The following is a 26009-nucleotide window of genomic DNA, read 5'->3' on the forward strand; positions in this document are numbered from 1 at the left end:
TCTGAACTATCTCTACCTCGGCAACAACTTTCAATTTGAAGTTTTAGTTGTTTGAAAACCAGTAGCTTTGGCATGATGATCGATAACTGCTTTTCGGAAGAATGCGTGATTGTTTGAGATGGGATTCTGAACTCAGGTGAATGTTTTGACACGCTTGTGTACGGTTCTATTAATAAATTCATTCTTTATCAGTGATTTGTTGTTTTTCAATTACATAGTTGTGATTTAACGAATATGGTGATTCGCCGCACGTGGATTGTTTTATAATTTGAAGGAAAAATCGGGTCTCGGCTTATAGCCGAGTGATTTGGGTTTATTTTTTGTCAGAGTCTAACTGGTTCCAAAAACTTAAAGTCTAGGGTCTCGGCTTATAGCCGAATAAATAGGGTACATGCATGCTTAACTACCAGCCGAAATATTTTATTACAGTCAAACGGGATGTTCTTTTGATGAGAACTTTGCAATGTTGCGGCGCAATGTTACACTATTGATTGACAGTTTGCTCGTCGCAACTTGCAACTTTCAATTCAAATTTGCTCGAGCAATTTGTCAAGTTCCGGTTTTCATTTTTCCTGTATGAAACATCACAATTCCACCTCTGTCTCAGAGAAGGATGAAATAATTGTCCTATGGTCAACTGCTTTTCAACAGACTGTGATAAATTAGCAACAGGTGTAGTTGAAATTGCCAAACTTGGAATTGCTCTTAAAAATTCAAATTTGCTCCGCAAGTTACGGCTTACGTTTTGTAATTTTGAAGCGTAATTCCTAACTTAGCAATGTAAACTAAGCCTGTCGCATATTTCTCGCATTCTCTTGATGAACAGTCGAATAAGGGGCAATTATTTTCTGTTTATTTGCAACAAAGGTGGTACAATCTCGTTTATACGGCAAAATGAAAACCGGAACTTGGCAACTTGCTCGAGCAAATTTGAATTGAAAGTTGCAAGTTGCGACGAGCAAACTGTCAATAAGTATTGGAACATTGCGCCGCAACATTGCAGAGTTTCCATCAAAAGAACATCCGGTTTGACTGTAATGTCAGTTTTCTAGAAATAGACCAAAACTTATTTTTTCTAATGATATTATTATTTTGCCTAACCTTCAAAAAACAAAAAGGAAAAATAAAAGAAAGAAAACAATTTGCAACCGATGGGAACTCTATCACTAGTCCTTTCGGCCTGCTCTCGATGAGCAGCTAGATGACAATGAAACTAAACTAACATTTGTTTTAGCAAATCTCTCCTTCTCAGTTTGTTGTTTTCGATTCTTGTTTCATAATAACTTTTCCGAGTTTAGTGGCTCATAGCCACTTTGAATAGTTATTTAACGCCTTATTTACTTCTTTTTTTTCACACAGTAATTCACATGGCTGGTGGAAAAAAATTTGTGAAGCTTGGATATCACATGCCTGTTGAAACTTTCACATGCTTGACAAAAGATTCACATGCATGTGGATTTTACCTTGTTGTCTTAACAACATTAATTTCACATGGTTGCTTCTTTTTACATGTCTTTCACATGCCTTTCACATGATTTTCACACTTATACTCCTAGTAGTGAATTATTTTGGCGTGAAATATACTTCTTTTTAATGGCATTCATGAACTGGTACCTGGGTTTATTTTATTCAACATTCGCAACAAAATAAATATTTGAATGCGTAAGCAGGAATTTATTCGGCCAGGAAAGAGATGACGTGATGAAGGAAATTCATCTCACACACACTTTGTGACTCACGCAAACACGACTTGTGTGTTTCTCAAGTGACTGCTATTCTAAAGATTTTTCATTGTGTGGCGCCATGCCTTTCTAGCCAAAGAACTTAAAGAGGTGGTCAAACATTGACCGCACGGTTATAAACTGCTCGAAGTTTCTTGTTTTTGTATAAAAGGTTTAACAAAAATTATTGACAACACATAATTTGCTTTTGTTCTAGGTTCTGGAAACCTTTTAACCCACTTTTAGGAGAAACATTTGAGTTTATCAATCATGATGTTGGATATGCCCTTATAGCAGAGCAGGTTAGAAAAATAAAAATTACCGGTAATTGTTCATTTTAGCAGTAAATATACACATGAGCTGTCAGTGAACGGTCAGGAGTTTATCTAGTTGGCGTCAATGACTTCAGTAGGGGCAGTTATCCACAATAGGGGCACTTATTAGAATAGGGGTGCTTATAACAATGGGGCCGCTAGTTAGAATGGGGGCGCTTATTGGAATAGGGGCGCTTATTTACAAAAACACATTCGAAGGGGGGTTCTTATTGGAAGGAGGGTGCTAAATCGAGTCATTACGGTATCCCATTTGCAACCTTTCATAGTGTGACAGAGGGTCCCGCTTGGAACACACATGGTGCCCATATCACCTTAACCTTCTCATTGCTTCTTGGGAGTGGAGAGTCTTTGGTTAAGCAAAAACTGGGGAATGTAGTTAAAGCTTTAATTAACTGCGCTGCGCAGTTCTTGCTCTGCACATGGTTTATTTTTTTTCGTCGTTGTTTTGTCGGTGACCAGACCCAAACCTCCACTCGGTCAAACTTTAAGTCACATAATATTTAGAACAAAACAGTTACATGGGGAATTTTCTTATACCTACAATCTTTGACAAAAGTAGTTGACACATTGACTTCGCTCTGCGGTTTTTATGACAAATTTAACACTAGTTTTTAAATTTCATGACTGTCCGCTAAAATACCCCTCCCCCCCCCCATCCAATGTTGTAAAATGGTAGCAAATGACTCCTAGAAACAAACTACAACATTGATTGGGGGGAGAGGGCGTAAATTAACAATGGGTCAACACTTTTGTCAATGATTGTAGATCTTTTTTTCGATTTTGAAGCGATTTTGAAGCATTTAAATCAAAGAAATTACTAAAATTCCATGAAATGAAAGGAAATACGCTTTAGAGGGCCAGAATTTACATTTATTTAAACACCATTACGTTTGTGTTGTGGAATGTGCTAGCGTTGCACTTTTTTTTCACAAGGCATTGACGACGATCGGCCATAATCACGCAATGTTTTAAAAGCTATACATCTGCTACAAAAGGAAACTTAACAAATCCAAGCATGTTAAGTGTGAAATGTTTGCTTTTTAGCGTTATCTATTTTACAAGCTGTGTCATCAAGAGGATTAATTCAGAAGTCTGAAGAAAATCCACAGAGACAAACATGCCCTGACATGCAAAGTTTGCGTCATTGGTAAATTAATTCCCCGGGGAATTCCCGTTCAGCTCAAACCAGCTCAAGTGTTTTTCTCAAATTTGATTTAATTATTCCTTCAATATTCCATTTTTTTGAGCGAGTTATTCAATGTTAAAACAGAAATTCTATACACCACTGGATGCTGATTTAATAGATATTTTGGCTTCATGGATCAGGAGTGTGGGTATTAAATTTGGCTTGCATTACCATATAAGAAAAATAATTAATTGCAGCTGGAACTAGTCAACCATGAAATGTCACACAGAGTGTTGTTTTCTTACCATTTTGTTTGTCAGTCACGCAACACTGTTTGACGCAGGTAGAGGGGATAAGGGGGGGGGGTGCATTTTTTGTTCCCTCCACATGGCTCCCCTAAAGTGGACACGTGACCAGTGCAGTTTTAAGCTCTAAGAGCTCTTGTTAAAAATGGTCTTGTGGCAAAACTGTTGCCATGGCAACGGTCCTGAGTTTCACTTAAAAATGGTCTTCAGGGGCGGATCCAGGGGGGGTGGATTGGGTGGCTAGCCACCCCCCTTGATCCACCAGAAAAATGAAAATAAACATATTGAAATAGAAAATAAAAGCAATGTCCATCTACCTTTCATAGTCAGGCGGCCGTTCAAAGTTAAAGGACGGCCATTTTTCCAAAATAGGAGATTTTCGACAGCCTGTTTTACGAACTGCTGGCTTAATGTACCAAAACGTGTGTATAATTTAAAAAAAAATAGATTCCTTTTAGCTTTCAAGAGTTGTTTTAGCCTTGCTGGAATGATTTTCTTCTCCATTTACATCTTTTTAGCGAGTTTTCTTACTGTTTTTCGCATCGTAGCGATTTGACAAGCAAGCAAAGTTGTCCACAGGCCACTTTGCAACCTTCCACTTTGCCAAGGGTTTAAAAATTTCCACGCAGGTAGGTGAGCAAAAAAACGCATATCTGTGTTTTGCTGTAAGTTCGTGGCCTGCCAACTTTAAATTTCAATCACTTTTCATTTCATAACTGAGAAGTAGCCTTTTTTTTGAAGAAGGAATATTTTGCCAAATTATCAAGGAAAAACAGTGGTTTAATAACTTAATTGACAGCTGTATAAAGCTGCTCAGAATCGCGGAAATCACGTCTAAGAGGCTTCAGTTTTTCAAAATTTTCTGAGGGGGAATGCCCCCAGACCCCCCTAGCTGGATGGAGCCTGCGGCTCCATGAAATATGGGCATCAGACCCAAAATAATTTGTACTCCCACTTTCAAAAAACTGTCTAAAAGCCTGAAAACAACCCCCCCCCCCCCAATGGAAAAAACTGGGGCTTGAACAATAAAGTAAACAAAAAATATTGGTAAACAGCCACCCCCCTTTGAAAAATCCTGGATCCGCCCCTGGTCTTGTGGAAAAACTGTTACTACGGCAACGGCCCAACTGGTGGCATCATGTGTCTTGTGTACTTTACATTTATGGTGCCAAGTTTGAAGAACATCGCTCACACATGGTTGACCAAACAAGGAAATGGCGTCTGTTGTAGGCTCTTTCGAGTCAATGGTTTTTGTCCGTTAACGATTAAAAGACTTTTTTTTGAAGTCTAGAATTGAAGGAAATGAATCTGGAGAATACTCAACGGCAGAAACAAGTGGAAATCGAGGTCTTTAAATCGAGGTCTTCGTTTCCGCGTCGTTTGTCAAGGAAGAAATTCGTAATCCGACACAGACGAAACTTAACCCAAATTACGAACTTGAAATGGAGTTCTCAGGACTTGCATGCTCAGCTAAATGCAATAATTGCACTAGACACACAGACAAGAAAATGTCACACAGACGATAAAAAAAAAATAAAATAAGGAAGGTGGTGGATTTGAACCCGGACTCGTACGCATCAGGAGCAACCACACTAACCGCTAGACTATCAGTTCACTCGAACTAATTGTCTTTCAATTTTAAGTTAAATTTGTGTTTCTAATACAGATTAAAGAGCTTTAACCAACAGGCTTACTTGAGTGCATTGAAGGTTAACCGAAATAAAGACCCGCAAAACGTATTTTTTAATGTTTTGACATATTTTCAATGTTTGTAACGTCTTTTGTGTCCAAATAGCGAAAATATTGACAATGTGTGAAAAATAGGAAATTATTTTCGGCCCGAAAACTCAGGGTTTGTTTTTCCACAAACAACCTCTCTTCAAATGAATTAATACGGTTTGTACCGGTAGATTTGTGAGATTTTTACAGAATTTGGCCAAAATGATCGTAGGATATTGGTGCACAGTGTGTCGGGCTTTAAAAATATTCAAAATATTTTTACTGTGACACCTTTGCATGACGCGAAACGTTTCTAGCCCTTGAAAAAAGGCAGGTTTTTTTGTCTGACATTCTTTTATGCCACTGTACATACGAAGTAAGATTTAATTTCATGTAGATTTGAAGCTAGGCAATGAAATTTTCTGGCTGCATTTAAAGAGTCAAGAAAACCTGCTGCTTTTATTGGTATAAATTTCCAACTAGGGTAGCTACCCACTAGATTTATCTTAATTGGTTGCTGAAGTAAATTCAGCCTGTATGGAGTACATTGTTATTTATTCCAAGTAGCGTTCCTCCACACAAGGAGTGATAATGCTGGTTGACATTATTATTGTCAGTTTACAATGGTCTCATTCTTTTAGGTATCTCATCATCCGCCCATCTCAGCTCTTCATGCTGAATCTGACCACTGGGTTTTCTGGCAGGAGTACAAGCTTGAAACCAAATTCAGAGGACAGGTATATTTGATGTTTTGGTATTTTCTTTTCCCCAGCCTAGAACATTAGCTATATTACTTTGCACTTGTTTTTTTTTTACACACATTTAGATATATGATAAATAAACGTAATTTTATATTCAGTTTTTTAAGGTTATCCCAACTGGCATTTGTCATGTGAAGTTCAAGTCAGATGGGCATCATTTTACATGGAAGAAACCAATCACAACTATTCATAACATCCTTGTTGGTGGTCTTTACGTGGATCAGGTGTGTATGCTAAAGTGTCACTCTAAAATCTGACATGTCACTAGCTTTAAGGTCAAATGAACCGATTTTTTTTAAGCCAAAGTGCTAATTAACATATTCTGATGATAAAAATTTGGTTTTGTATCTGATCTTAAAATCGGTGTAAAAAAGTTGGTAAAAACGTATAAAACTGAATTTTCGGTAACTCTCTGTTACCTTCATCAGAGTCAAAATTGGTTCAGTTTTTGCATAATAAGTTTATATACGCCGCCGGTCTCTAGGGATGTTGCCAATGTTAAATAAACTTGTGGGAAATGCACATGCTCATTCACACAGTTAATGTCCTGGATAGAATGTAGCGCTTCTAGGAAAAGGCGTTGTTGCCTATTGTTGACATTTCAACAAAGAAATCCAAATCTTACGTGACATAACCAATTAAGAATGTGAGGGGTTCAGCGCTCGAAGGCAGCAAGGTTTAAAATGATTAAGAACGCAATTTGTACTTTTAACCTAAAACGATTAACAACGCAAATTTGTACTGGTACAAGTCTTTCACACACTAAAACGTTGCTAATAGTTAACCAAAGGGAACTCATTTCGTGACAATTAATTATTTCTGCTGAGTTGCACAATTTAGAATTGCAACATTCAATGCAGATGTGAAGTGATATTTACAAGTTTTTTTGTAGCCTGTTGTGAAATTACTTCCGGTGGAAGCAGTAAACACTAAAAGTTTTTGCTTCTGTTCAGAAGTTAATGCATCTCCATTAGAAAAAAAACAGCAACTGTTTTACTGGAAATGTAGTCGTTAGAAATGGCATGTGTAGCTGTAAGGTAAAGAATAACGCGAGGAGAAGCGGCTTGTGGTAATATCCAAATGAAAATTTACTTCTCAATGTGGGGTTAAGATTGCGTGACGAGACAAAAGGTAACTCTGTCGTACATAACCTTTATCGGGAACCCTGCATTAAGCCGAGTAGAAATCTTTCTAACTCTAAAGGAAACAACTATTTCGATTAAAGGCAAGCGTCAAAGTTTACCATTTTTAACCAAGCCAAAAAAAGTATATGAGTCGCAAAGCGCCAGCCGTTGCGACTGACAAATACAGCATTTCCTCCGCGAAAATAAAAAAATGCTTGAGCTGAAAGACGTTTGAATTCTTCCGTGATATGTTCAAACAACAATGCCCAGGATAAACCTTCTACTCATACTAACTTCATGCAAAAAAGTTGATATCTTGAAGAGATCTTTGATTTGTGTAAGATCTTAACTTTGATAAGAAAAACTATTGTGTCATCATGCTGACACGTCAAATGGAAAATACCAAGTGTGCAAATTACTTCTATGCCTGACCTGTTCCAGCCATTCGGTTTATTGTTTGTGTACATGATTCCAACCCAAAGGAAGTCGACTTGAATATATAGGGTAGGCAAAAGAATTATTATTTATCCGTCAAAAGCCAGGTAGCAACGTACTGTATGCAAATCTTGAACATAATTAATGGGAGTTAATTGAAGCATGACACTGCAAACACTTGTGACTTATGACCAGTTCTAAATTTTCAATGTGAGACGTTTTTAAGATGGCCATAGGGTGAAATGCTCCTGACCAGCCATTATTTTATTCTGCTCAATATGTTTTTAGTTGTGCCTGCCAAGGGGTTTTTTCAATCAAATTGCTTGGGTAATATTTCATATATCTTATGATAAAAAACAGCTAGCAAAGGCAATTAGTATTAAGATGCAGCGTTTGGGGCTCGTCCCGTGCTTCGTTCCTTCTTTTCTAGGTGGACACATGGGCAAACCGCATACACTAACTGTGCACCCATCTCTTAAAAGCCATGGCTGATGTGCATATGATTTCAGGCGAATTACTGTACTGCTGATATAACATGACTATCATTTCATTTACCTGATGCAGAATTGTTGTAGTCTCAAAGAGACCTTTGATTTGATGACATGGAGTCACCTTCTGTGGCCATGGCAGTTGACTATTTTTAATTAGCAAGATTTTGTAAACATCAGAAAATAAATAATATTACCAGTATTATAATATGAAGTACAATTAAAGTGTTTGTAATGGCCATGCACACTGTGTTGGTGTACGACGGCACAACAAAATATGTAACGCTAAATAACAAGCTAGAATGTAAAATTTACGGACAATTATAATGATCTGACAACATAAAAGTAAAGTAAATTTCATGTGCATTTACTAGTCCATCAGCTGAGATCCGAAAATTTGGGTTCATGGCTTACTTTCGGGGAACAAACGAAACATGTCTTATCTTAATCCTTGCCTATTGAGCATCACAAAAATGTATGATAGCAAGGTTGGAACGGTAGCTTTCACTTATAAATCGAATTTTAAATTGGCTCCCCTATACGCTTTTTAATTTGGCCGCCATCTTGGATTTTTGGGGTGAAAAAGCTACAAAGCTGCCTGCATTCTTTTAACGTAAACGAATCGCTTTCAAACGCAAATTTAAAACTTATTGGAACTAACAACATGATTTCGTTCATTCTAGTGTTTCAAAAACAACAATGTGATGTCGTATGTGACGTCGCCACGGCTGATTATTGTTCACAATATGACTGTTTGTATCACAAAATAAAGCAAAAAGTGCAGATTTAAAAATTATTTCACGAAGAAAAGAGAGCGCGTAGATAAAATACCATTGCCATTCAAGTGTCTTGAATAAATCCCCCTAAAAAACAATCGTCATTTTCCAACCCAGCCCTTTATTTCAAACATATGGTCCCACGGACATGCAAAGTACTTTAAAAAAGAGGGAAGAGGTGCGAAGACCAGAAAAGTGGAGCTTTGCCAACGTACGAAACGTCCGTCCGAGCTATGGCGATTAGCGGGGAGGAGTTGCAGTATCCGAGGTGATCATTAAAGATACGAAAGCATAAGTGTATCAGCTGTACGAGAAGACGTGTCAGAGTGTGGATGTGCTGTGCTATGAGATTCACGGCGCCAGGGAAAGTGAAGCCAGAGAAAAGTGAATGGCGCCCGGGAAAGTAAAGCCAGAGGTTCTCCCACCACGCGAGGCATCTCCACTAACCGAACTCAATGTTACAAGAGGAAATTTTCAAGCCACAATCTAGAGAAGAGCTACTGATTCCCTTCCGGTAATTCCTTCACCGCTCCAGAAGAGTTGACAGAAGCATAGCAGCAGTGAAGGAGGACTTTATACGAGTGTGGCGATTCTGTCTGTTCTGTACTCAACAATCTCTTAACTGAGCCCTATTCTAACCTTATGCGTGGACGTAGCTATGTAATCTGATTTGGGGTATACTGATTAATGGTGTAGTATACTTGAAAAAACGTAGCATTGCGATGGAACGCCTTTATGGTAATTTTGTTATTTTAGATGATTGAGGAGCAAAAGGAAAACGAGCTGAAAAACAAAATGGCGGACATTGCGACCTCATTTATTGCGAACTTTGCTTTTATTACCGTAAACAATGCTAAAATAATGTCCCGAATATGTAGTACCTCTCAAATATATATCTAAGCAAAAAATCAGTAAATATTTAAGAACGAATAAAAAAATTAAGGATTTTTGTTTTAAAATCCAAGATGGCGGCCAAAAGAAGGATATGAGAGCAAATTTCATATTCGATTTACACAGTGAAAGCTACCGTTTTATCCTTGCTATCACACATTTTTATGATGCTTAATAGTCAAAGAGTAATATTAGACAAGTTTCGTTTGTTCCCCTTAAGTGAGCCATACAGCCCCACTAGCTGATGGACTATACCAGGTGATAAGAAAATTGCTGAACATCCACTTCTTTTGAATTTATAATAAAATCAAAACATCATACTTGAAAATTACAGTGAAAACAGGAGTGAATGCATAAGACATTAATTTTTCGTGATTCTTTCTGCTTCCACTAAAAATTAGACACAAAAATCCTGAAAACCAAGGTGCACATAAGTTGTAATCCAGTCAGAGCCGAACTCCTTTATCAATTGTCTGCAGGTTCGGAGAAAGAACTGATTCTCTAGCGTTACATTGAAAAAAAAATTACGTAAACTTTTGGTTGGGTGATCAAATTTCAATCTAGTGTTTGCGTTCAGCGTTTTAATGGTTTGTGTCATTCGTTTCCATTGTTTCATTTCCATCGTTTTTGTCGTTTTCATGTTTTTTTTTGCCAATGGTAACTTCAATTGTTTTTATGTTTGGTTTCAATTGTTTTCTACTTTGGTTTCAAAAGTTTATGAACTCTGGTTTCAATTGTTTCAAGCGTTCATGATCCTCAAAATAGCATCCCACGAGAATGTACTGTTGAGACTTGTTTAGAAAGAACGAGGTTTTCAGAACCCTTTTGCAAAAACACGTATGCTGCCAATAAATTCTTACTTTATGAAAGAAAACGAATCATAAACTTTCATTTTTGGGGGGAAATTTGAGTCAAATTACTCAAAAATTGCAAGAACAAGATAAGATAAGAAATTTTACTCCCACCCGTTCGGATCGAGGTTTATTGTTCACATGCTTTTAAATGAATTAAATCTGGTCAGAAACGGTAAAGCAAAAAAAATAGGGGTCGAATAAATAAAGATTGTAGCCATGTCATTATATTAAACTGCATTACCGGTATATGGTAAGATAAATATTTTCCGATGAAAAACCGATACCGGTAGTTACATAAGAAATTTTTAGATGGAAAACAACCAATATGAAATTTTAACCGAAATGCAAATTTGTAATTGTTTACATAACAGGGCTTCCAACTGAACTAAGAATTAACAAAGACAAAATACCTAGAAGAGAAAATGTTTTTGGATCCAAAAAAGTTATTCAAATAAATGTCAAATTTGCTTTTGGAAGCAATAATAAATATCAATTCTCTGTGCGCTAGAACAGAAGACTTAATTATTCGTATGGAACTCGTGTATTTTTAGCAGACACGGGCAGACGCTTTCTCTGTTCAAAGCCGTCCTTTTAAATCGCAACCTTTTCAGATAGAATCACCAAATATTTGAATTTTGCTTCAAACGATCAGTTAAAGTTACTGAGCCAAAAAGAAAGAAACGGTTCAAGCTATAATAAAACCAAACGGACCAAACGTTTCAAACCATATAAGTAAACGAATGATTGAAACCATATAAATGAACGATTCAAACCATACAAACAAATGATTCGAACGACAGAAACAAACCAAACCATAACGTTGCACAAACGCTAAACGCTGGTTTGGCAAATGCAAGTTGGAAGCATTTCAAACTACATAAACGCTACAAACGATGATGAAAAAGTGTGTTGTTTGTGAATGAAAATGTTACCTGGCATGTAGAGAATTTTGGTGAGTGGACTAACGCTGGTTTGGCAAATGCAAGTTGGGAGCATTTCAAACTACATAAACGCTACAAACGATGATGAAAGTGTGTTGTTTGTGAATGAAAATGTTACGTGGCATATAGAGCATTTTGGTGAGTGGACTAACTTTTTCTTGTTTTTACCTTTTAACCAAGCAAATCAGAATTTAAACAAACAGTAATGCAACTTGATTAGATAATGAAGAATACATCTGTATAATTATTTACTGTCATATTTATTCTAATTTGCAAAAAATACATGGGTAAAGTCAGACATCGTTAGAAATTGTGACTTGTACACCAACACCGTGCGCATGGCCTAATACAGACAGGTTAAAGGAGCTACGTCACGGGGATTTCGCGGATTGTTGATCTAAACAGTTCTGATATTAGTGGTAAGGCAACTTAATCCATTAAAACTTTATCTTTCAACATCTAAGGAAAGATATAACTTCGGAGAGAAATCAAACCACAGCTATAAATATCGATTTTTACTATTTTTGAAGACGCGCGTAATCAACTTGAAAAGTTAAGCCTTAATTTTTCAAGTTGCAATCCATTTCCATCCTAGCCATCTGCAGCCAAAGACGCTTGTTAACAGTTTCAGTGCTCTAAAATAGCAATTGTTAATATCAATGGACCATTATTTGAAGGTTTTTATTGACACAAGTATGTATTTTTGGCTGTTCAAAAATCTGTTAAAATCCGTGACAAAGCCCCTTTAAATGTTAATGTTTATTTAAATGGCTGGATTTTTTCCCTTCATCTTTCATTGCTTATAGTATGTGCATTAAAACATTCCTTGTGAATTTCTTATCTTTTTTTTTCGAAGAAAACCCTCTTAAAAACAAGCCCTAGACTTGCCCCCCCCCCCCCTAAATTTCCAGTTACCTTTGTGGGCAGGCTAGGGGTGTGGATATTGTTTTGGAAAAACACATTTCAGCTGTGCATTTAAACTTGATCTACTTAAACCCTAAACTAAACATAGGTATGCTAGGCGTGCAGGAGTTATTTTTTCCATTTATGGGATGGCTTGGGGTGAGACTGGGTGATTGTCATGGTGGGATGGTTTACATCATGGGTTGGGCTATTTGTGTATGGCGGCCCACTGAGTCACTTTTTTTTGCGCAAAATTTGCTTGCAAACAAAATAACTTTGATGTGCACTTTGATACGTCAGAAGTGTTTTATTTAATACGTAATTTTTTTTTTACATTTTTTTTTGCAATTACAAAACAAATTATTTACAAACACACTACTAACACTACATACTTATAACAACAGACGTATTACCACTAACTAACACTTATTACAAGCAATATTTCACAGTCGGCTAGACTTAATTGTTTTAAATCTAATTGAATTTAACCTACTAGGCCTAGCACCTTGAACTTTTACTTTGACTAACTAATTATGTGTAAATTTTCTACTACTTAATTTAAAGATGCCATATTAACAATAACAATTAACAATAACATTTTTTGCCACTTACTGTAATGAAAAGCTTCTTTCTTATTCTTTTTTGCAATAAAAAGCTCAAGCTTTCGAATTTGTAGTGTTTTGGCTTTTAGTAAGGATAACGATGGTTTGATAATTTTGTTACGACATATATAAATGGTATATTTCCCTAACAGAATTATATGGTTTAACAAATTACTATCTGGAATGTTGTCAAAACAACCAAAAAGGATGGTTATTTTGTTAAACTTATCAACTTGCATGTTTTGATTGTTTAGCCAAGAAATAACGGCAGACCAAAAATCTTTTGTATACACACACTTTACCAGAAGATGCTCCAGAGTTTCTTCGTGATCTCCACAAAAGGTGCATAACGGAGAAGGAATGAATTTCATTTTATATAAAATACTATTTGTGTAAAGGATACGATTTAAAATCTTGTATTGAAAGGCTCGCGTTCTGGTGTCAAGAGTGACTTGACCAGGCAATTAGCCATGTTCAAAACGAGCAGAGGACTGGGTACGAATATTCAATATCGATTGCACTGAAAAACTGGGCCCATCATCTGAAAGAACATCCAAAAATTAGTAACTCAACCAAAATTGGAGAGTTATTGGTTTAAACGCATAGGTATGGTTCACTTTTAGAAATTGCTAAAATAAGAGAGCTTAGTATGGATTGGAGGGACAGCTGTCCATCCAGCCATACTTAGCTCTCTTATTTTAACGATTTTTAAAGGAGTTCCTGCCTTTGCCATACCTTCGAACGAAATCGTTCACTACAACTGTGTCAGATTGCTTCCCCTTTATAAACTGATAGTACCTGAAACCTGATTGGTGTGACAAACAAACATACTCCACTGACTGACTACACAGTCCATTTTTGAAAAAATAACTCAACAAATGAGTGCTTTTGAAATTGAATTTGCATAATAAAATTATAAGAGATTATAGTGTCTGGACCTTTTTGTTTATTCCATGAGATTGTAAATAGTCCAAATTCACCTTGTTTCTTACACCTTTGTAGGAAGGAGATGTGGTGGTGACGAATCACTTCACAAAAGAAAAATGTATACTACATTTTCAACCTGTCAGGAAGGTTCAGGATAACTTCAGAAGGCTGACAGGTATGGCATAACAGTGCACAGTATACATTCTGTGCAAAATCAAATAATCAAATTCAGCTAATTTTGACAAAAATAAATGCTTTTTGAAGGAAACAAAATATTTATGAACTTTGAATGAACGTACAGTTGAATCGTCTGTTGTTTGACTAGATCTGACATTTCCAACATCCAAGCAAAATTTCAAGCAAAACAAAAGCAGCATTGAGCAAGCTGCCTTAATTTGTGTCAGAGTGGGAACTCTCCAGCTTGGCCACTTGCCTGCTTACCTGCTTGCTTGCCCTTGCATATATGAATATGGTTTTACCAGGCTCAAATAAACTGCAGGAGTCAAATAAATGCTGTGTTGAACATGCTGGGGGTTTAATTAATTGAGGAAATATGGTAATAAATTAAAAACGTTTTTGTTCACCTTCACATGCTACTGTTGTTTCAGAAGTTATACAAGTGATGCAAGTGACAAGTTTAAAGATAGTTATCTGAATTATGGTTCCAAACATGAGAGAACATATATTCACATGCCAATTTTCGTTTCTCCATTGAGAATTAGGGACTTTCATTTAATAGGACATGATGGGGCGGTGGGAGGGGGGTCACAACTACCAAGGGTAAGGGGCTGAGTAGTTTTAAAACCTTTAAGAGAGGGAATTATTTAAGTTAAAATTAATATATGAGTACTTAAGAACGAGATTTTTTGCAGTCATTCCTTTTATAACAGATGCACAACTCTCTAAATCAGACACCTCAGGCTGTTGGTCCATGTCATTCTTCAGATATTGTTGGTGCAGAATGCAGTATTGTGATTGTTAAGTGGGTTGTCATCCACTTACCTGCCCATTTACTAAACCTCTAAGCCACTGTCTATGGCATAAACCTTTAAGTAGTTCATTAATTAACTAATTGACTTATTGTTACTTATTAAGAACCTTTGATTAGACTGCTTTCTTTCAAAATACATGCAGATATCAATTTGTGTTTCTGTGTTTACAGGTGAAGTACGAGATGCAGAGGGTCATGTCAATTTTCATGTTGTTGGAGCTTGGGATACTGGCCTTGAGTTACACTCAGCAGATGGTAAAATGACATGTTTCTCCATTTTAGTTTTCTGTCAGTTGAAAATTTAATGTTATTTTGGCAAGCAAAAGTGGGCCCACAGACTAATCAGATCAGCAGTCAGCAGGTTGTACTTATCAATAAATTTCCAGCTCTAGTATTTGGATAGGTCAGTTTTTAATAAAGATTGTTATCAGTTGCTGCTACAAAAATGGTGTCAAACATATGCTCAATCATTGGTTAACAAATTGTGGTATTTTTTAACTTCCCTGGTATAACGTATAACCTGTTTAAAAATGGGCGCCTTATAGGCGCATGTCACTACTGCTGGAGGAGAAAAGTATGAAAAGTATAATTGGTGTAAATATGCTGTTATGTGGATAGGAATGGATGTAAAAAGTTTAAATAAGACATTGTTAGTTTGTTATGGGGCAGGCATGGGGAGGGGTGTCCTGGTGGTAACTTTGACCTATGGTTACAGCTTTTAATTGATACAGGTTTGTTAGTGTGTTTGACTGTAATTCAAACCAGTTGACGGCTTTTAGTTTATTAGGGTGGGTAGTTAAGAGAAACTATGGAGGGTGGTAGGATTTGAAAAAGCGAGCAGAAGAGGCTCGGCAAAACTCTTTCAAGCAACTGTTGAAGAATACTTCAATTTGCCCAAAAAAGAAATAAAAGCTTTTTAATATGCATTTGGTTTGATACTCCAAAATAGAACTGAATAATGATTGACCAATCAAAAACTATTTGAATTAATTATTTTAATGAACGTGTGAAACAAGAGTTATTACAAACAATGAATGAATGATATAGGTGCTTATATAGCGCATTTACAAAGCTCAATGCTCTTCACAATTAGAATTTATGGGATGAGACCGGACATCAGCATATCAGGCGCCTTTGGCAGCTGCTATCCGTCCATGTGTATGATCTCACCCCACCACCCAACCCATAGAATAGAACAGACCACAACACCGGAACTTCATGCCCTGCTCTTTACGATGAGTGTGTGGGTTCTTTAACGTCCCCTGCTGATTATAATACTGAAGAAGCAGGAGACGGGGCCTACGGTTTATCGTCCTTATCCGAGAAAGGATAGTAAACAGTAGTTTATATGCTTGTCCTTTTGTATAATTATCTATAAGTGAACAATTCAAATTGGTTTTTGGTTTGCTCCAACTAGTATCAACAAACAAAAATAGGTGCCTAGAGGCGCATGTGAGTACGCTTAGACGGTGAAAATTATGAAAGAGCTCAGCACACTAACCATTAGGCCACTGCACCTCTCACAAAAGTAACCAGTAATCAGCTCCAAAATACAACCCAATAGTTATTGGATAATCAAAAACAGTTTAAGTTAATTTAATAAACTTATCAAACGAGTTTTGCAAACAAGGACAATGATAGGACAACTTAGTGAGACTATACCGTAATTTTGTATATCTATAGGTAAAAAGAACAGAACATATTCAAAGCTTCAAAGCATTGCAGAACACTGATTCATATTTGCTTTTGGTTTGCCTTACAGTATTCACAAATTAAACTTAATCAAACACAATAGGTTTGAATTTCTCATTTTCTGATCTTGAGAATTCAAGATGTGGATAGAGTTCAGCTACAATCAGAATAAAGTATAACTAATTATAAAGTGGATATTTAGACTACAATCTCCAATAAAAGCGTACTGAGGAGTCGAGAATTTTGGGCAATAAACCTTGCAAATAGATTTCTATATTTGCTATATTTCACATGTGAGAAAAGCGATACGTCCAATCAGCTTCGCGTATAGCTTTCTTCACATGTGAAAAATATAACCAATCAGCATCTAGAGTGAAACGACCCAACCAATCAGAGCGCGCGAACTCAAATGGTTTCCAAAAAGGTTGAACAGCGAGCGGCAAGTTTGCTCCCGACGGCAGTTTATGCTTGGAAAACATGGCTACACGATTTGTTCCTTAATAAATTAAACCTTGGTCTTTGGAGAACTTTATGGAAAGGCAAGCAAACAGGAACTCGCTAAGCAAAACCGAAAGGATACAGTAATGAGATGATAACGATAAAAATCATTCTTCAAAGGTGGAGCGAAGACAAGCGAAGTGTCGATAAATGAAAGCGAAGACGGCGGACAAGAATTTCTTTCAAATTGCAACGCATCCGCAGACTTTCTAAGAATATTCAAACACTCTTGGGAACACCATGTTAAAGTAGATTGTATTTCTGAATTTGGATTTATGTCGCTATTATTGCTAAATTAACCGACTCCTTTTGTTAGCACAATTTTGTTCAAAATTCGCCTGCGTGTTTAGTCGATTCGCTTGTAGCGACGCTTACTTGATGCGATACCAAAAGTTTTGCTTTCAAAAAGTAACGCAATGTGTTTAATTATTTTATAAATAAAGATTTTTCAGGAGATTTTGTTGGCAGTAATTTCTCGAATTTGGTTAAAAGTGATTCCGCTTGGAAAGCGATGTGCATTTTGCTGCTTTGTTTTTCCTCCCTCTGCGGTCAAACTGTAATATGTCAAAGGTTTATGAATTAACTTAGGAGAAAAATCGCATCAAGTTTACAATGGTTGAATTCTAGTTATATATATAATAAACAAATTACAGCATAGAAAGTGCTTTGTACAGACTTTTTATTCACTCGTTGCAAAACTCACACGTTCGCTTTGCTCACTCCTTCGTTCTTTCAAAGTTTTGCAACTCATGAATAAAAATCTGTACGTTGCACTTTCTTTGAAGTAATCTATATGTATTAAAGCGATCGCGTTACTTGTACTTTAGGCTGCGAGGGCTTGAATGATGAGCACTGTAGTTTATCGCTTATTTGATCGAACTGCGACGGTCTACTATCATTATGTTTTAATACATCTAACAAATCACAGTTCTGGAGTAATTGTTTCAAGAGAATTTTCGTGTGATTCACCACAGCTTTCACATCGATAGTTTCTCGATCACTAGAAGATTTAACACGACAGTAGAGGTCAATAGTTTGACAGGCACTTTCTCAGAATTGTAATTGTTACGTGAACGGTGAACGGACACAATATTATATTACCATAGTGGGAAAGACCATCATGTATTCCCCTAAAGCTTGAGCGTGAAATTTTCATCTGTTGTTCCTTAATAAATTAAACCTTGGTCATCTGTGGCTAAATTCTCCTACAGAGGGGCTCAATTTCCTCATACAAGGCTAATGTATTTACACATGTTGTTTATGGTATTCGGCAAGCGCACGTGTTGTTTATCACGAGTGGTCAAATCAGGTTAAAATACAATACATATTTGTCGCACACTCATAACTGGTCAAGCTAAAGGCCTAAATGTACTTAAAAAACTTTTATCTGATCGGTTAGAAGCAAAATATGAACGCTGTGTAATGTTGTAAAATATAATGAATGGCATGCAATCCCTGCAGAAGCGATGACGTTTCACAAGAGATCTTACATAATTTTCTAAGGAAATTTGTCAAAAACATAACGTAAATAAAAGTAGCTGACGCCTTGTGCGTGATTAAGACTGTAATCCAACTGCAGCTTACATTTTTGCAGGCCCAAGAGAGGCCCGCAACCCTAATCTTGACAGTGACCAGCGGATTGCCCCACGTTTTTAAAGGCTATCTGCAAACCGGAAGTTGAAAATTTTGTTCTTCCACTAAGAACGATCGGAATGCAAAAAATGTGTCAATCACGACAGTTTGTCGTAACACCGGAAGAGAAAAATCTTGTCTCCAAGAGCGATAAGAATGCGAAAAATCAACAGTTTGTCACATTAGATCGAGGCTTCTGTCGGAAGATTGCAGACATTACGTTTTGCAGACGTTGTTTTATAGGTGTTGCTTTTGAGAAGATCTGCTGTGATTGTATCACACATAAACTACGGCAAAGCGAATGATTCCAACAACGGTTATTCTCGAGAAATTCCTTATAACACTGACAACAAAGCGAGTTTGCCGACGGAGGAAAATCACATCTCAATTCACACTGCGTGCTCGACTACACTTTGCAAAACTGTCAATCAAAAAAACAATTCTGATTGGTTTGCGGCAATAGAAAACGATAAAAAACATTCGTGACTTAAGCGTGATGCGTTACTCGACCTTACTCAGAATAATTTTCTTTTCTCCAGTGATTTATCGACACTGTCTGAAAAATTTTCGCGACCTGTTGAAAAAATTGCCGTGAAATGAGGTGACTTAAGTGATTGTATCACAGATAAACCAGAGCAAAACGAATGATTCCAACAACAGTTATTTAATCTCGAAAAAATCCTTACAACACTGACAACATAGCGAGTTCGCCGACAGAGTAAAATCACATCTTAATTGCACCGCGTGCTCGATTAAATCATGCATTCCTCGCGTGACGCGTTACTTTTGTCCAGTGATTTGTCAATTATCAATCCGTAATCTTCCACCATGAACGGTTAATGCAAAAGGATCCGAAAATGTATCGTTCAAACACTGGGAAGTTGAGAATTTTTTTCCTCCACAAAGAACAATTAGAATCCGAAAACAAAAGTTTGTCGAGGCCCGCACTTTCTAACCTGTGGTTACCACTAGTTTTAAACCTAAGAAGCAATGTTAGTAATTGTATAAATAGCATAGTTGAGATTTGATGGAATTCAAATAAATACAGTAGTTATGAATTCACATCTCAAGGATGCAAAGTTAAAAATACATTTTCTTTGTAGATTTATTTTGTATTTTAATTTTTTTTAGATTTCCCTATGTTGTCTTAACAAAGATTACTTTATATTATAGCGTGACTTGCGATAAATGACATACTGTACGATACGCGGGAGCTAGCTTTAAGCTGCGAGAAAGGTCAAACGGTCTCTTACTCACAGCGGCCCTGTATCTTCTAAAAATTAGAAATTTCTGTCTACTAAATCTAATAGATCTCATCATATAAAATTTAGTCTCTTTCATTTATACATTGTAGTGTTCCATTCTAACTGCACGGGAGTATTTTGCTTTTGTGTTCTAAGCGGCGATTTCTTGTTATTAAGTTAAACTTGATTTATGTTCGATTGCGCTTAACGGATCCTGTCGATCGGGTGCCTGCATTAAAGCTATGACGTCATCAGTTACAGGTCATCGCTTAAAATCAGTTAGGCATACCTCGCGATCGAACAATCCGTTCCAAAGCTGAGAGCGAAGCGAAGCTGGGAAATTCGTAGTAAATACCGACCTAAAAGCTGAAAAATACTCACGAAACCTTTCATCTGTTCGGTTAGAAACAAAATATGAAAGCTGTGAGAAGTGAATGTTGTAAAATATAAAACAGCAATATACCAATCGATCAACAGAAGCTCACAAAACCATACCAAGATGTTTGTTTGTCATCGTAGACCATCGGAAGGCCATTGTTGATACGAAGTGTTACCGAAGAGACTCACATATCTGTATTTTTTTGTGCTGATTGGCTATGAAGTATATTCTATTGTTACTTACTTACTTTCGGAACGGACTTGATAGCAACAGTGACTTCTGGCGCATGCGCAGTAGTCACAAAAAAATTACCTGTGAGTGCTGTCAAAAAATTCCTTCAGAATAAATGGCATTTTGCTAATTGAATTAAATTCAATTGTGTTTTCCAGATGCAAATATGGACCCCATTGACTTATGGACAGCAAATACCAAGCCAGAAGATTCATCAAGGTACAAGGTCTTTTATTGTAGACTGGCCTGTTGCTATTAATGCACAACAAAATAATGTATCCCATTTGCATTTTTGTGCTATGTTCTGGCATTCTTTTTTAAAAGCATTGTCATTCCCAGTCAGAGCTTCATCAAAACTTTATACTACGACTGTCCCATTGATAAGCAAGGCAAATTCTCAGCTCTCTTACATGTATTACTTAAATTTTCAATAAACAATGTCCAAGAACAATTAATTTTGTGTTGTGAAATTACTGGTATGTTTTAAAACATGGCCACTGTTGCATTCACACAGATAATTCGACACAGTGTGAGTTGTTTTACACTCTATTTCTGCATTCAAGCGATTACAACTTATCATCATTACCGGTGAAAACTAAGGAAAAATACAAAAAATTCGAACCTTGAAGGAAAAAAGAAAGATAAACTAAAGGAGCAAAGTAACTTGCATTCTGTGTGGAATAAAAGACGACTTGCCCTATAAAAACGGCGACGATTTCAAAGATTTATCGAACAGGTGCGAAGCAAGAAACTCACTCAGGGTCACATGATCAAAATGTTCACTCCCTTATGTAACGAACACGAAGTGTCAAATAAAAGATAAACCAAAACAAGTTAAGTTCAAGTTTGTTCATTTAGTAAACTAAACAGCCACAAATTTGAAGTAAGGCGTCCTGTGTCATGAGGTTGGACTGACACAACATGACGCGACACAGCACAACACAGTACTACTGGATTAGGTTCACATCATATTTTATTCTTCGCATTAGAAATTGGTATATAAAAAAGCTAATCACTTCACTCAAAATAAGGGAAAAACTGACAGGTCATGATACTCATTTATGGGAAAACAACGATTTCTCTCTCTTTGTGAGTGAAGCCGTATGGAAGAAAGCTGCCATTTTTTTCATGAGCGTGCACTAATAAGGTGTAAAATCTGTGCAGTAGGGATATAGAATGCAATGCTAAAAATCACCTTAAGTTATTGTAGCATCTCAAGAAGTGTTTTGTTTATTTCAGATTTTATGCCTTTACACAGTTTACTATTCAGCTGAATGATCCAGAATATGGTAAGTTAAGTACTAAAAAATGCCAAAAATAAGTCCCAAAATCTCCAACAGAAGATCTTATGATAATAAGCCCGGGGGGGGGGGGGGGGGTACTTGCAGTATACATGAGCTTCCTATTAGCCATGTTCAAAACGAGCAGGGGACTGGGTACGAATATTCAATATCGATTGAATTGAAAAACTGAGCCTGTCATCTGAAAGAGCATCCAAAAATTAGTAGCTCAACCAAATTTGAGAGTTATTGGTTTAAACGCAAAGGCATGGAACTCTTTTAAAAATCGTTAAAATAAAATAATTAACGATTTTTAAAAGAGTTCCATGCCTTTGCGTTTAAACCAATAACTCTCAAATTGATGACAGGCCCAGTTTTTCAATCCAATCGATATTAAATATTCGTACCCAGTCCCCCGCTCGTTTCGAACATGGCTAATTGTAAGACTCGCTTTTTCGACTTTTTTTGCTTGTTTACAAGCAAAAAAGTAGGAGAGTAGCGTTTAGTGGACTCAAATCTGAACCGAAAGGGATCGCATTCTTGTTAACTCTTAAGGGAATACTTTCCGCTGTGGGTGATCAAAGCGCGTGACTTGTAGAAAAAACGTGACTTGTCAAATTTACATTTACGTCACATAACCAATTAAGAATGTAAGCGGTTCAGCGCTCGAAGGCAGTGAAGTTTAAAACGATTAAGAACGCAATTTTTACAAGTACAAGTCTTTAGGCGCTAATATTTTACACATTTATTGAATAATCGCTCTGTTTGACAAACCTTTTGTTTCAAACCACGGTTTGAGCTTTCTACGTTGCACAGGTAAGGCTTTCTCTCGAAATCCGAGCCAATCTGGCCATGGTTTTGTGAAACAATCTTTGTATCTTACATTGTTAAAGTATGGTCAGAGACCTGTAATGTTGATATTGTCATGGTTACAGAGTTTTACTGTGAAGTTTTCTTGTATGCACCTAAAAAGGTCCTGATGCAGTATCCCTTTCAAATATAAACCAAAAATAGTTCACTAAACTGATATTTGTTCCGTGCATGTTATTGCTAAAGTCAGTAACGTAATGGTATTTGTGCTCAGAATGTATTGTGAGTACCTATAGCGCATGCACATGCACTTGGAATAAATTCAGTTAAATTTTATTGTATTTGTTAGTTAAAATTGTCGGTTAAATCAGCTTATGACATTGTGACTTTACAGATCCTTTCTTTCCTTGAAATAAATCTTTAGCTGGATTACCTCTAGTGTTAGAAGAGCGCGAAGGTGGGTGAACCCCATTTGCAGACATCCAAATTTTCAATGCAGAAAAGAATTATTGAACAATTACAGTTTCACTGTTTTAAGGACGTTGGCACCAAAATTTCCGAATCAATAGATTTTTTTTTAAATTTTACTGCAGTCAGATAATGAGTGACTTGTGTCACTCATTATTTGTTTCAGAGATAAAGCGTGCAGAAAACTACCCTGATTTTGAAAAATTGGCACACGTAATTCAGCATGGTTTACAGGGTTTATCGTTAAAAATATTGAAGATGAGTAAACAGAGGCAAACAATCTTAGTCACATTTTGAAGAAGTGTGTCTGTTGCATAAATAATTACTAGTGTTGACCTCTTTTTTAGCTTTAACCCTGGAAAAAGGCATTTGAAAGCGGAATTCGAGCGTGATAGCAGATTGCACCAGGCTTTTAGCCAGGTGAGAGTCCAGGAGTCTTATGGACGGCCACTTTTCACACTGTATACAGAGGTTTTTTAAGCAAATTTGGAAATCTTTAGATACCTTTGCACTCAGCCCCTCCCATGAGGACAAAGTCAGGCCGTATAAAGATTTTGGACTCCCACTTTTAAAATCCTGCCTAAAAGCCTGAACTGCACGCCAAGTTACCGCAACTGCTACCCACCCCATGTGTGCTTAGAAAGTTTCCTCAGGGTGTGCGCTTGATGCATGACATAGCATGACGTTGCATAAACAATCAGCGCAAACGTCCTTAAGGTCATTGCCCTGTATTGCATTGCGCACCCTTACTGTGCAGAATTTTATGCAAAATTAGTGTGCGCACATAAACAAAATTGTTTCGAATGGTGACTTTTTTCCGCCCGTGAGAAAAATTAATTGTCTCTTTCTCGTAAACGAGTATGGTAATCTTTCAATTTTTTTCTCAAATTTTGGGTGGAGCGATCAAGTTCTTTCCGTAAAATGAAAACAGATCAATTCCTTTGACTTATGTTTGAAAAATAAATTATCACTGGAAATGTGTACTTTGCAAGTACTTGCAAAGGAACTACTAAGGAATTATGTGGTATATACAAGGTCTTCCTGCTCCTAAACGAATATGAGGACCCCACTGTTTATTTCAAAATGTTAAATACCGGTAGGTAAAGTTTGGTTGAAAATCTATGTTCAGTTTTATTTCAGGAGCAATGACCTTAAGTTAATTTTTGCGCATGTTTTCACAGATGTGTCATGTCACACTGACTGTAGAGTTAGGACAGACATACGGCTCCTGGAGTGTGGCAAGGTATTGTAGACATTAATTACAGTTGTTTGTATGTTATAACAGTAAGAAAACAGTTACCCAAAGTTCCATAAGTTTATAAGCACTTAAGATTTACTGTGAATGATGGGCTCGTTTTAATTCAGAAAAAAATAATGACAGAGGTAAATCATGATAATGTTATACTCTCTTTTATCTGTAACATAGATTATGTGACCTGCTTCAATCAGTTGCCGACTTGTTTACTCACTCACATTGATTTTTTCAATCTTGGCTTAAAAATGAGGAAAGATTTAAGGGTTCAAGATCTATGTTTAACTGAAATTCTAGCTGTTTTCTTCTAACAGTATCCCAATACTCCGACCTCAAATAATATTAACACCCCCGACTGATCAGCAGCCATAAATTAATCTTGATAATCAATTTCTGGAATTAGAAGAGAAATCATTTTCAACTGAGATGAAATACAATCCAAGTACAATCTAGCTTTTTGCACACTTTTAGTATGCAAAAATATGGTTTCGAGTTCAATTTGGAATTAATTTGCACGAGTGAGTTTTTCAAAAAGGGCATGAACCGCTTTGGCGAGCGCAATTTCAGCTTTTTGAAAAACTCACAAGTGCAAACTAATTCCAAATTGAATGAGAAAAACCATATGATTACTTATTAATAATATAAACATGAAAAAATCTAGCCAAGCCTAAAATCAAAGCTCCACACTTATTGCTTTCATTGAAAATACTGCTATTGTAGTTATTAAACGAGCCTGCGATATGGTCAGCGAATACCTTGTTTTGACAGCTGTCAATTGACCATAACATGGATGTCCAATTTCCTATGGTCTTTCAGCCAATCGTTATCCGAAATATCAATGTGTAATTTGCACTAGTGTTACAACTGAACTGCACTGCTCTTAGCCAATCAGAATCAAGTAATGTATATTTCCAACACCTTGATCCTGTTCACCTCTATTACAGGAATGTCGGTCACCTCGCCACCAACTAACTCGCCACCAAGCGAAGTCACCTCGGCTCATGGATTAAAGAACGAAGAATACACCAGTTGCAAGTTGGTTGGTGGCAAGATTCCCTGGTGGCGAGGTGACCGGATACCCTATTACAGTCTTTAAGTAATATATCAAACACGATCGACAGTGTTTCATGTAATATTTCAAAAACGAGTGCGAGTGTTTCATCGGGGTTTCATAACACGAGAAAACTGATGATTATTGTTTTCGAGTGTTAAGAAACCCCGATGAAACACGAAGCACGAGTTTTTGAAATAGCTTCTCAATCGGCGCCTAATTGCAAACAATTTACGAAAACTTAATTTTTTATTTCTTTTGTTTAATTAGCGTACAGTTTGTAAGGTATCAGGTTGTTTCGCCCGATTTCTGAGTCGATTCGCCCGGACTAATAAAATCCAGGTTAATCAAGTATGTTTTGTTGGCTGAACGTAATCAAACGTATAGCATTTATCGCATTCCTAATCTTTGGCGCTGCCAGTAAATCGTTAAGTTCAATTTAGCATTTATTGTAAACAAACGCTGCTCATGGATACATCTATTTATCACGCCAGACACTTCGACTTATCACGTGTTTCTTGTAAACAAACTCTGTCCATAGATACGTTATTCGTATTCCCTTTTGTTGGTCGT

At 36.7% G+C, this 26009-nt stretch overlaps 1 protein-coding gene across 4 annotated transcripts in view; it reads left to right on the forward strand.

Annotated features, from left to right (window-relative positions):
- LOC144658794 (oxysterol-binding protein 1-like) overlaps positions 1 to 26009 on the forward strand; it is a 77286-nt gene that overhangs the window by 43752 nt on the left and 7525 nt on the right. For all 4 annotated transcript variants that reach the window (XM_078519276.1, XM_078519278.1, XM_078519277.1 and 1 more), the window contains 8 exons: positions 1939 to 2023; positions 5848 to 5943; positions 6066 to 6191; positions 13984 to 14083; positions 15071 to 15154; positions 20734 to 20794; positions 21815 to 21864; positions 24315 to 24376. In XM_078519276.1, coding sequence (XP_078375402.1) covers positions 1939 to 2023; positions 5848 to 5943; positions 6066 to 6191; positions 13984 to 14083; positions 15071 to 15154; positions 20734 to 20794; positions 21815 to 21864; positions 24315 to 24376 — 664 coding nt within the window. The remainder of the gene's footprint in view (positions 1 to 1938; positions 2024 to 5847; positions 5944 to 6065; positions 6192 to 13983; positions 14084 to 15070; positions 15155 to 20733; positions 20795 to 21814; positions 21865 to 24314; positions 24377 to 26009) is intronic.

This window comes from Oculina patagonica, chromosome 6 (assembly GCF_052425735.1).
Source record: "Oculina patagonica isolate OP01 chromosome 6, crgOcupat, whole genome shotgun sequence".
Classification (NCBI taxonomy): Eukaryota; Metazoa; Cnidaria; class Anthozoa; order Scleractinia; family Oculinidae; genus Oculina; species Oculina patagonica.